Source organism: Diceros bicornis, chromosome 4 (genome assembly GCF_020826845.1).
Source record: "Diceros bicornis minor isolate mBicDic1 chromosome 4, mDicBic1.mat.cur, whole genome shotgun sequence".
Taxonomy (NCBI): domain Eukaryota; kingdom Metazoa; phylum Chordata; class Mammalia; order Perissodactyla; family Rhinocerotidae; genus Diceros; species Diceros bicornis.
Window position 1 is genome coordinate 57,107,115 of NC_080743.1, and position 13,215 is coordinate 57,120,329.

The 13,215-nt window shown below is 36.1% G+C and overlaps 1 protein-coding gene across 1 annotated transcript; it reads right to left on the reverse strand.

Moving 5' to 3' along the window:
- Positions 1-1,646: 1,646 nt before the first annotated feature.
- LOC131402971 (small proline-rich protein 2E-like) lies at positions 1,647-1,862 on the reverse strand. The gene has a single exon (XM_058537420.1). It carries the CDS (start codon positions 1,860-1,862, stop codon positions 1,647-1,649), a length of 216 nt encoding a protein of 71 aa, XP_058393403.1.
- Positions 1,863-13,215: the final 11,353 nt, after the last annotated feature.

Consider the following 13,215-nt stretch of genomic DNA (forward strand, 5'->3'; position numbering starts at 1 on the left):
AACATGTTTTCATGTGCCTGTTGGGCATCTGTATATATTCTTTGGGGAAATGTCTGTTCAGATCCTCTGTCCATTTGTCGATACGGTTGTTCACTTTTTCGTTGTTGAGTCGTATGAGTTCTTTATATTTTTAGAAATTAACACCTTGCCGGATATATGATTTGATTGGAGAATTTCGACAGAGGAAGATCCGCTTAATTTTAAAATGACTAAAGATACTAGGATTTGAGAGGAAGACTTTGTCACTTTTTGAATAATGCTACATTTATCAGGGAGTGTGTGTGTGTGTGTGTGATCTCAAGTAACTCTTCTGTGTGTGGAAACTCAGGAAGACAGAAAGGATACATATAAAGAACGTATCCCTGTCTCCACAGCTTAGCTGACTGGTAGGCTCAGCACTTAGAAAACAAGCTACATATCAACAGTAGCTTCGCAATCTATACAAAGATGTACACCCCAATATTCTTCAAACATGGGGTCAGAACCTTGAGGTAAGGAATTACAGAGGTGAACATACAAGACGGGACCCTGAAATTTGGCGGGTGGTGGGAGTGAGAAGAGCAGGTGGTTCACATGGAGAGGAGGCAGCACTTTCCCTTGTAAAGACCCGTATTACTTGTCTTCCTTCTGTGCTCCCCATGGTTTCAGAACGCCTATGATTTTATGAAGAATACTCCACTACTCCCCGAAAAGCTCTTCATCTGCAACATCACATAAAAAATAGAGTACTTCAGAAAAAAAGAGAACAACAGAATATGAGAGAGTAATAAAGTTTCAGAATCTTCTTCTTTCCTACCCTGGTTATGTCTGAGCCCCTTTCCTGCTGCAGCAAACGTGGTCGTGGTGACGGTGAGGGTGACGATGAGGTTGTTGATGATGACGGAGACAAGGATGCTCTGATGCCTTACCGAGTGCTAATATGTGTCTGGCGTTGGGGCAACTAATTTACCGTTCAATTTCATGCCGAAGACACGCTGGGATTGTCAAAAGGACTTTACCCACTTTGTAGTAGAGAGATTGAAATCTTGAGGAGTTAGACAGTTTGTGACTAAATCAATCAAACAATAAATGAGGAAAACAAAATGGATTGGATACGACGTAGAAATAATGTTTGATATGGCCCCAAACCCAGATAACACTGATTGTGAGACGTGAGCTTTGGAACAAAGAAAAATAACAAGAAACCCAAAAGGGTGATATGATCTTGCCAACAAGCAGATTTTCAAAGGAAGACAATATTGATCCCGTCACAGAAAATGTTGCACTTTATTCAGGAAATGGAAGAAAAGTAACAACTGCCCAGGTGATGCAAACCCCTGCCCAGGTGACAGACAGACACAGAAGACATCAAGAGAATCCTCAGCTGGCACCAGGAAGACAGCTGCTGTTCTTTCTTCTGAAGCTCTGGGATGCCGGCACAGCTGAGGACCACCCTTTCTCAGCTACCTCCCGGAGAGCAGCAGTGTAACAGCCTCAGGACGGAACCCTTTTGCTGTCAGGAATCACACAGGCGTTTTACAGGCTGAAGGAGGGAGAAGCCCCTTCTGTATCCAGGCAGGCTTTGAAGAGAAGGTGAAGGAGGAGCTGTGGAACGAGGTGAGCCAATTGTCCTTGTCTTTTCCTGATCCTGATGGATGCTGAAGCTGTCACTTGCTCTTGGGTGGGCACTTCTGCTGGCATGGTGGAGGGGGTTGCACAGGAGGGCATTTCTGCTGGCACTGCTGAGGTGGGCACGGCTCGGGGCACTTTGGGGGTGGGCACGGCTCGGAGTACTTTGGCGGTGGACATGGCTCTGGGCACTTAGGTGGAAACACAGGAGGTGGCTGGCAGGGCTGCTTACACTGCTGTTGTTGATAAGACATCTTGCTGGACTCTTAGTATCTGAAAGAAATTATAGACAGTGTTCACAAGAAGAGACTCAACAGAGAGAGAAACCAAGGATTATATAGTATGAAAAGACACTCCCTCTCCAATCTCCAAGACTGTGCTGTCATCTCTGGACTCCTTTTGACCACTTTTCTGGCACCCCCCTTCTTCTTTAGCAAATTGCTTCATCACTCCTGAGAAAATCCTCTCTTTTCTCATATTATGTTTTCCAAGAAAATATCTCTGTTTGAAAGAACCAAGTCGTGTTATTTGTATGAAAATAACATCTTCAAGAAAGGCCGCCACAAGTTATGAAATCCTGGGCAACCACACAAGCAATTGCTATCATCGTGATCTCTCCTGGGGTCCCAGGAGGCTGACTTAGGTAGAGAGCAAACGGGCCATCAGGAAGAATGCAAGGGCCTCACACCCTCTAAGACACAAGCCTTTGAAATCCCAGCAGAAGGAAAGGGACACCAAAAAAATAGAGAAGAGAGGAAAATACTTTGGTCTTTCCTCTTCTTTGTATAAAACCTTTCCTATTAATTTCTTTTCCACATAGGACGTCAAACTATCTACCAAAAGACAAGTGAAAACAGGATATCATTGTGCCCCAAGTCTAAGTTTCTATCACCTAAGTAGCCTCAAATCCATGACCATAACTTTGGTCCCACCAAAATTGCTCAGTCCAGTCTAAATTCAACATTTGAGAGCACCAGAAAAACAGATGAACTCAAGAAATCAGACTTACCAGGTTCTCCAAAGTAGATTGGGACTCGAGTACCAGGAGATGGCAGTCGTGCAGCAGAGGACCTCTTTATAGGGCTTGACTCCCCACCCAGGGGGAAGTGGAGCTGCCTGAAACTTGCCTGTGTAATAATTTCCCAATCAAAATGCAAATCCATCCACAATGGCAAGATAGGGACATTGGAAACAGAAAATATCCTGCTCCAGGATCTCCTCCCTGGTTTAATTGCTCATGACTCACAGAGGTCCTACCTGAGCTCTCAGTTTGAATGACTTATGGCTGATGGAGACTTTGGGTGATTCTCTAACTGGTGGTCAAAATGTCTCTCTCTCGATTAGGGAAGATGACCCTCTCCTATCCTTCACCTTCCCTGACTCATCAACTTCCTGCTTGGTTCCACTTTAGCTGGCTGCCATTTTGCTGCACATGCTGGGTTGAATAGAGCCTGGCTATCTGGTCACACATTTATCTTCAACCCAAGTCCTTCTTATAATGCCTTTTCCCTAGATCCATGGCTTGCTATTCTAGTTTCCTTACTTCTTCTAAGATGGGCTGAGGTAAGGTTTCAGATCTTCTTAATTGTCTTCCCAGAATAATCCTTAGAAACATTCAGTAAAATGGTGTCCTCCAGTGCCCTATTTTCATGGCTTTGGTCTTTCAAATATGGGAAATAAAAGCTGCTTCTGGTGGCCTTTATAAATCTGTACCAATCTGGGTCGCATGGAATTTACTAGGACCATAGCATCAGTTACTGTAATTCAGTGGATCAGAGCATTAAAATCAGAACTCTAGGAGAAAATATGAACTTAGTCTAATATTATATGTTTGCTTTCTTCCAATGTCTTTCCAAACATGTTTTAGGCCTTTAAAAGACAGTAATTTTTAAAATCCATTTGCTTGTTTATTTTCTGTCTTCTCCTTAAGCCCCCAATCCCCTCAACTTGCCACGTTATCGTCTCACTGCCCAATGTATACCTCTCATCTGTGGTACATATCAGTCACTCAAGACATCAGGTCAATGCACTTATTGATTAGTCCCTTCATTTCTTTGTTAACTCTTCCTTCAGTCAGCAGGGCTGACTAAATGCTGTGTAGTCGACTTTAAAAGTGGTGTTACTCAAGCCTCATGGTCTTGGCCACATCATCAGGAAGCTTTTGAAGAATGTGATTTTATAATTGGACAAGGACAAAGAAGAGGACAAAGAGGAGGAGGAGGAAGAGGAAACGCTCAACCCCTCTGAAACAGTCACCAGCTATGCTCTGGAAAGGAAAGGATCCCTCAATCAACCTAGCATCACTACCCTCAGGTAAAGGGGTTAGGTCCCAAGAACCGTGATTGCTCCTGTCAGTGAGGAAGAGCTTTGGATCAAGATTGCCATTCAGCCTGACCTTGCAGGAAGAGAGCCATCAATTCAGCACCTTTAGACCAAGTGTCTACAAATAGTGTCATCATCAAATGGCTCTCATGGACTAAAGCCCTGAAATAGGGCTTTTCTCAGCAGGTCACATACTACTCCCCGTAGCCTCCGATCCCATCTGTCTGAGAACTGTCTGATTTCTGTCATCCAAAGTTTGAGAATTAGCTGCTCAAATGAGATTGCAGTTTCAGTTAATCCAGTCTTGGTTGCATCTTGAAACTCTGCCACTGAGGACACTCCAGTCATAAAAGGTGCTAATCATGACAATGTAGGCACCAAAGTCATGGCAGCTCTGGTGCCCCAAATGTGTAAGGCAGAAGTCACTTTATAGTTTGCAGAGGTGAACTTGAACACTCAGAGTTCCTCAAGATTAGCTACATGAAGAGGTGCCACAAAATGAAGAATGGCATCTAATGATCAAATTTCTTCCAAGCTTGACCATCCAAGACCTGAGACACGGAACATAGAATATGCACACACACACACATGCACTCACACATGCCACATGTTTTATCTATCTATATACCTACCATCTATCTACATTTCTAGAGAACTTGTCTTCATGGTCTCAAGTGTCAATAACCCCAGGTTCAATTTTACTATCTCCAGCCTCCAAATTGCTAAGGGGTTTACAATGAATCATTACTATATGAAAAATGAGAGGAAATAACAAAAATTTTAAAAATTTTGCCCAATTGTTTGTTTGTTTTTCGCTGAGTAAGAATGGCCCTCAGCTAACAGCTGTGCCAATCTTCTCCTATTTTGTCTGTGGGATGCTGCCACAGCATGGCTTGACAAACAGGGTGTAGGTCCACGCCCAGGATCTGAACCCACGAATTCTGGGCAGCCAAAGCAGAGCACATGAACTTAATCACTACGCCACTGGGCTCTCCCCCATGTCCAATTCTTGTTTCAACATTTTATTTCACATTTTACTACTGTATGTTATATTTTATCTGACAAAATAGTCCTTGAAAATAAAGATTCTGCAGTGAAATATGGAAGAAATAAATATATGGAAAGAGGAATATGGTAAGATTTTCCTGATATTCTTAGAGAAATGGTAACTGTAAGACACCTTGAATGTCTACCTTTTGCTTTTATTTCTGAGTATAAGGCTCACTCTCCATCATCCTTCCATAATCTTGCTGAATTGGATAAATTACAGTATATTCTTATGGTGGAATTCTTAAGATCATTAAAGAGAATGTTTTGGAAGTTGATTTAATATTATCAAAAATATTCTATTATAATTTTTAAAAGCATATGTAAATCATGATGAGATTTTGTTTAATATATATTCAAGGAAAGATAGGAAATATGTATAATAATTTGCTAAGAGTAATTATATCTGGCTGGTGTAATACAGATGATTGTTACTTTCCTGTTTTTCTTTTCAAAAGAATCTACATAGAATTTCTGTTATTGAGTAAAGAATCTTAAAATGTTACTTTGAAAAAGTGACAAGAGACATGTGTGTCCGTTGCTCAATTAGGCATAAAATATTCTTTCTCCTGTCCAGACCTGAGGTTCTGCACCACCGTTTCTGGCCAGGCACCAAAGTTGGGGCTGGAGGTCATTAGACATCATTTTATTGATCACATCCTAATTGTAATCCCTCTTGAAGAAAAATCCCAATGATAAACCACCCTCGTCCCAGCATTGACATATACACACAAAGCCACAGGCTCCCAATAGTCATATGTATCTATGCAGCTGTTCAAACAAAAGTGGGGAATCATACTTAGGTTAAAAAAAATGAGTAATGAGTTTGTCCAGTTTCCAAGAGTCAAACAGATAGAAGTTCTAAAGCTGGTCAGACTATGATAAAACAGGAAAACATGGATGATAGTAAGAGACGTAGTAAGTATAAAAGAACATAGCAATAATAATAGCACCTACCTCTAAACTGTTATGAGAAAGAAATAAGAAACTGCATATATAAAGCACTTAGCACAGACTGTAGAGAGTACTCAAATAGTAAACTAATAAGTTTACTTATTTGTCAATCAAATAAATAGAGGCAAAACATCAAGTTCAAGTTGTGTTTGATGATTGAGAAAGTTAAGTCAGTGCCAAAAGTTTTTAGGAGAAAGCAAATGAAAATACCTGATTTGAATGAGGTATGAAGAAATAATAAAATGGGCTAACACTGACACATTCTTATGTGGTGAAAATGGGAGCTAATCTAAGCAGAAATTTAGAACGTAGTATAGAAACAAGACAATTTAATTGTTCCTAGGTATTTGGACTCACTGAGACCTTCCTCTGAATACTGCTTCACACACAAAAAATCCAAATAAAATAAAATTCAATATGTTGATTTTGTTGGTGTGAAAAAATTATCATTTATAAATATTTATTATTCTGTATGAAAAAATGATGTAATCTCTAACTTAGTTTACTATTACTATGGTTAGCTGTTTAGGACAATAAGAAAATCTCTATTTTAAATATTGCATTCCTCCTGGTGGCAGTTTACCTGATGTCAGGCTAAGTTCTTACAAGGAAATGAATAGCAGTTAGTACTAACCTTCCAAAAGCAAATAGACTTGTAAATTCTAGCATAATATTTACTAAATGTCGAATCAGAATATTTAAAGGAGTGATTTCAAGGGCTAATAAAAAGTATAACCTGATCCTGTGTGGTGTATGTTAATGAGACTAAGAAGAATATGAAGTAAAAAGTGGAATGAATCAGACACTTCTCATAAGAGTTCTCCCAAGATAGTGAAAGTACGTGGGCTGTTGGGTCCCTCCACAAAAAAATCATAAAAATAAAATAAAGAAACCTGGGTAAAAATCATGAAAACTCTGGGGAGAAAAAGCAGTTTGAAATTTAGCATGGGGGGAGAAGGTGACTGTTGCCTGGGCAGAAAGGGCTGACAGAATTGTAAGGGGATAAGTTAGAGAAAAGTCAAATGAAATATAAAAATTCTTAGTCAAATCTAACTTACCAAAACTGACTCAAGATCTTACAAACCTAAATATAATTTTACCATATGATCCAGTTACAGTAGTCCTAGAAATTTACCCAACTAATTTCAAAACTTGTTCACACAGAAACCTGCATGCAAATGTTTATAGCAGCTTTATTCATAATTTCCAAGAACTGGAAGCAACCAAGATGTCCTTCAATAGGTAAGTGGATAAATAAACTGTGGTATACCCATACAATGGAATACTACTTAGTGATAAAAAGCAATGAGCTATCAAGTCACACAAAGACATGGTTGAATCTTAAATGCAAATTACTAAGTAAAAGAAGTCAGTCTGAAAGGCTACATACTGTATGATTCCATTTATGTGACTTGCAGAAAAGGAAAAACTACACATCCAAGAAGCTCAACAAATCCAAAGAATATTGTAGAATACTGTGGGATTCTTATTGTAGGACAAATGCAAAGAAACTCACATTGAGACATATTATAATCAAATTGTCAATAAAGAGAATCTTGAAAGCAGCAAGAGACAGGTAGGCTTTCACATACAAAAGATCCTCAACAAATATTGTCAGCCAATTTCTCATCAGAAACTTTGGAGGCCAGGAGGCAGTGGGATGATATATTTAAAGTACTGAAAGAAAAAGCTATCAACCTAGAATTCTATATCTAGCAAAACTGTGCTTCAAAAATGAGGGAGAAATTATGACATTCCACATAAACAAAACCTGAGGAGTCCATTACCATTAGATTTTCCCTACAAGAAATGTTAAAGGGAGAACTTCAGGTTGATATGAAAGGATGTTAGACAGAAACTTGAAACTGTCTGAAGATGGAAAAGTCTCCAGTAAAAGAAAGTACATGGAAAAATATAAAAGCTAGTATTACAGTAATTTTAATTTATAACTTCACTTTTTATTTTCTATAGTATTTAAAAGACAAATTCATAAAAAACAATTATAAATCTATGTTAGTTAACACACAATGTATAAAGATGTAATTAGTATTTTGGTGGTGAACATGATGTAGTCCATGCAGAAATAGATGTACAATGATGTACACCTGAAATTTTTGCAATGTTATAAACCAATGTTACTGCAATAAACAAAAAATTAAAAAAAAATAATAAATAAAAAAATAAAAAGAACTTTGAGCAAGTGAAAAAAAAAAAAGATGTAATTTGTGCATGTATCTTTATGCATTGGTGTTTTCAAGTTCTTTGGATAAATATCCAGCAGTGTAATAGCTGGATCATATGGTAGTTCTATCCTTGATTTTTTGAGGAATCTCCATACTGTTTTCCATAGTGGCTGCACCAGTTTGCACTCCCACCAGCAGTGTATGAGAGTTCCCTTCTCTCCACATCCTCTCCAACACATGTTGTTTCCTGTCTTGTTAATTATAGCCATTCTGATGGGTGTGAGGTGATATCTCATTGTAGTTTTGATTTGCATTTCCCTGATAGTTAATGATTTTGAACATGTTTTCATCTATAATGATGTACACCTGAAATTTATACAATGTTATAAACCAATGTTACTGCAATAAACAAAAAATTTTAAAAAAAGATGTAATTTGTGACACCAATAACATAAAGAAGGGATGGAGTTGTATAGGAATAGACTTTTTTAATGCAATTGGATTTAAGTTGGTATCAATTCAGCTAGATTGTTATAACTTTAGGATGTTATTGCAATCCCCATTATAACCACCAAGTAAATATCTATAGAATATACACAAAAAGAAATAAGAAGAGAATCAAAAAGTTTTACTACAAAAGATCAACTAAAGACAAAAGCTGGCAGTAATGGAGAAAATGAGGGACAAAAACATACAGAAAACAGATATAAAGTGCAGAAGTAAGATCTTCCTTATCAATAATTATTCTAAATGCGAATGAGTTAAACTTTCTAATCAAAAGGCAGAGATTTGACAGACTGCATAACAAAAAAACATCATCCAATTATATGTTGTTTATAAAAGACTCACTTTAAATCTAAAGACATAAGTAAGTAGTTTGAAAGTATAAGGGTAAAAATACATTTTATGCAAATAGTAACCAAAAGAGAACGGGGTGACTACACTAATATCTGACAAAATATCAGACTTTAAGTCAAATATTGTTACAACAGACAAGGACATTATATGTTGATAAAAGGGTCAATTGGCCAAGATGATATAGCAATTATATTAATTAATTATATGCACCAAACATCAGACCTCCAAAATAAATGGAGTAAACATTGACAGAATTAAAGTGAGAGATAGACAATTCTAAAATAATAATTGGAGACTTCACTACCCCACTTTCAATAATAGATAGAATAACAAGACAGGAGATCAATAAGGAAATAGAGGACTTAAACAACTGTATAAATCAATTGGACCTAACAGGCATATACAGAACACTCCACCCAACAACAGCAGAACATATATTACATTTTTCTCAAGAGAACATGGAACATTATCCAGGATAAACCATATATTAGGCCACAAAAAAACAAGTCAATACATTTCAAAAGATTGAAATAATACAAACTACTTTTCCAATCACAACAGAATGAAACTAGAAATCTATAACAGAAGAAAACTGGAAAATTCAAAAATTTGTGGAAGTTAAGCAACATGCTCTTAATCAATGAGTCAAAGAAGAAATCACAATAGAAATTAGAAAATATCTTGAGACAAATGAAAACAAAAACACAACATACCAAAACATGGCTTGCAGCAAAAAAGTGCTAAGAAGTAAATTCATAGCTGTAAACACATACATTAAAAAAAGAAGGATCTCAAATTGATGACCTAACGTTACATCTTAAGAAACTAGAAAGATAAAAGCAAACTAAACCCAAGATAAGGAAATAATAAAGAGCAGAATGAAGATACATAAAATAAAGAACAAACAAACAATAGAGAAAATCAATGAAATTAAAAATTTTTTCTTTGAAAAGATCAACAAAATTGAAAAACTTTAGACAGATTGATTAAGAAAAAAAAGAGAGAAGATTTAAATAGCTTAAATCAGAGAAGAGGAGATATTACCACTGATTTTATAGACATAAAAAGAATTTTAAGACAATATTATGAACAGTTGTATGCCAGCAAATTGGATAATCTAGATGAAATGGACAAATTCCTAGAAATGCACAACCTGAATCATAAATAAATAGAAAGCCTGAATAGACTAGTAAGGAGATTGAATTAGTAATCGAAAACCTCACAACAAAGAAAAGCCCTGAACCAGAAGCTTTACTGATGAATTATACATCAATCCTTCTCAAGCTCTTCCAAAAAATTGAAAAGGAGAGAACACTTCCTAACTCATTCTATGAGGCCAGCATTACCATGATATGAAAGCCACACAAAGACACTACAAGAGAAGAAAACTACATTTAAATGCTTGATGAATATCAATCCAAAAAAAAACTCAACAAAATCTAGCAAATCAAATTCAGCAACATATGAAAAGGATTATACAACATGACCAAGTGGAATTTACTCCTAGATGCAAGGATTATTTAACATACAATAATCAATCAATATGATATACCACATTAATAGAATGAAGGGAAAAAAACACAATCACCTCAATTGATGCAGAAAAAACATTTGACAAAATTTAACACCATTTCATGAAAAAAATTCTCAATAAAATGGGAATAAAAGGAAACTTTCTCAACCTAGTAAAGGCCATACATAAAATGTCGACAGTTAACATCATATTCAAAGGTGAAAGACTAAAAATTTTCCCTTAAGATCAGGAAACAAGACAAGGATACCCACTTTCACCATTTTTATTCAGCATTGGAAATTTTAGCCAGTGTAATTAGGTAAGAAAAAGAAATAAAAGGCATCCAAATTGGAAAGGAAGAAGCAAAATTATCTCTGTTTGCATGTATAAAAATATCTTTGCACATCTTACATGTATAAAATCCTAAAAGTTCACCAAAACAACCTGTAACAGCCAATTAACAAATTCAGTAAAATTACAAGATATAGAGTTAACACCCCCAAATCAGCTGCATTTCTATGCACTAACAATGAATATCTGAAAAGGAAATTAAGAAAATAATTCCATTTACAATAGCATAAAAAAGAATAAAATACTTAGAAACAAATTTAATCAAAGAAGTAAAATACCTGTGCACTAAAAAATAAAAAATATTGCTAGAAAAATTAAATATCTTAATAAACAGAAAGGCATCCCATATTCATGGACTGGAAGACAATATTGTTAAGATGACAGTACTACCCAAAAGACCTACATTTTCAATGCAATCCTTATTAAAATCCCAACTGCATTTCTTGCAGAAATAGAAAATATAATCCTGAAATTCATATGGACCTTCAAAGGGTCCCAAACGGCCAAATCAATCTTGAAAAAGAAAAACAAGTAGAGAGATCTTATGCTTCCTGATTTCAAAAGTTAGTACAAATCTACAGCAATCAAAATTGTGTGGTACTGGCATAAAGACAGACATATAGATCAATGGAATAGAATTGAGAATTCAGAAATAAACCTTCCCATATATGATGAATTGATTTTTGAGAAGGATGCCAAAACCATTCAATGAGGAAAAGGATAGTGTTTTCAATAAGTGGTACTGGGAAAACTGGATATTCACATGCAAAAGAATGAATTTGGATGCTTACCTTACACCATATGCAAAAATTAATTCAAAATAAATCAAAGACCTAAATGTAAGAGATAAAACTACAAATCCCTTAGAAAACAGGAGAAAAGATTCATGACAATGAATTTGGCAATGGTTATTTGGATACAACCTTAAATGCACATGCGACAAAACAAAAAATAGATACATTGGACTTCATCAAAATTAAAAACTTTTGCACATCAAAGGACACTATCAAGAGAGTGAAAAAACAATCCACAGAATGAAAGAAAATACTTGCAAATCGTATGCTAATAAGCGATTAATACTCAGAATATATAAAGAACTCCTAAAACAAAACAAAACAAAAAAATTCAAGCAAAGGACTTGAATAGACCTTTTGAAAGGAGGGATACAAATGGCCAAGAAGCACATGAAAAAATGCTCAACATCACTAATCACCAGGAAAATGCATATCAAAATCCCAATGAAATGCTACTTCATACTCAATAGGATGGCTATTATCAAATAAACAATACAAAACAGAAAATGGAAAGTGTTGGTGATGATGTGGAGAAACTAAATCCATTGTGTATTCCTAGTGGGACTGTATAATGGTGCAACCACTGGGGAAAACAGTTTAGTACTTCCTCAAAAAGTTAAGCAGCATTACCAGATGATCCAGCAATTCCACTTGATGTGTATACCCAAAGAATTGAAAGTAACGAGTCAAATAAATAGATATTTGAACAACAATGTTTATAGCAGCATTATTTACAATAGGCAAATAGTGGAAACAAAACAAATGTCCATTGACAAGTGAGTGGATAAACAAAATGCGGTATATACATACAGTGGGATATTATCCAGCCATGAAAAGGAAGGAGGTCCTGATATATGCTACAACATGGATAACCTTGGAAACGTTATGTTAAGTGAAATAAGTCAGACACAAAAGGACATGTATTCGGGGCCGGCCCGGTGGTGTAGTGGTTAAGTTTGTGCACTCTGCTTCTGCAGCCCAGGGTTCACAGTTTCAGATCCCAGCACAGACCTACATCCCTCATCAAGCCATGTTGTGGTGGCGACCCACATACAAAATAGAGGAAGATTGGGATAGACATTAGCTCAAGGCGAATCTTTCTCACCAAAAAAAAAAAAAGGACAAATATTGTATGATTCCACTTGTATGAGGTACCTATAATTGTCAAATTCATAGAGACAGAAAATAGAGTAGAGGTTACCAGGGGCTAGAGGGAGGGAGAAATGGGGAGTTACTATTTAACAGGTACAGAGTTTCTGTTTGGGATAATGAAAAAGTTCTGGAAATGGATAGTGGTGATTGTTGCATAAAATTGTGAATGTACTAATGTCACTGAATGTCACTTAAAATGGTTTTTTAAAAAGGCAAATTTTATGTTATGTATATTTCACCACAATAAAAAGCAGTTATTTTAAAAACTGAGTATAGAAAGAAAAGAGATCTAGAACATGAAGAACTTTCCATTAACGATTTTTATTCCAGAAGCTTACTTAGGTTTTATAGATTTTACTTAGCCAGAATTTTAAAATAAAATTAAAATTTATTGTGAAAAGCTTCCTCTAAAAGCAATAAAAATCTTGATTAT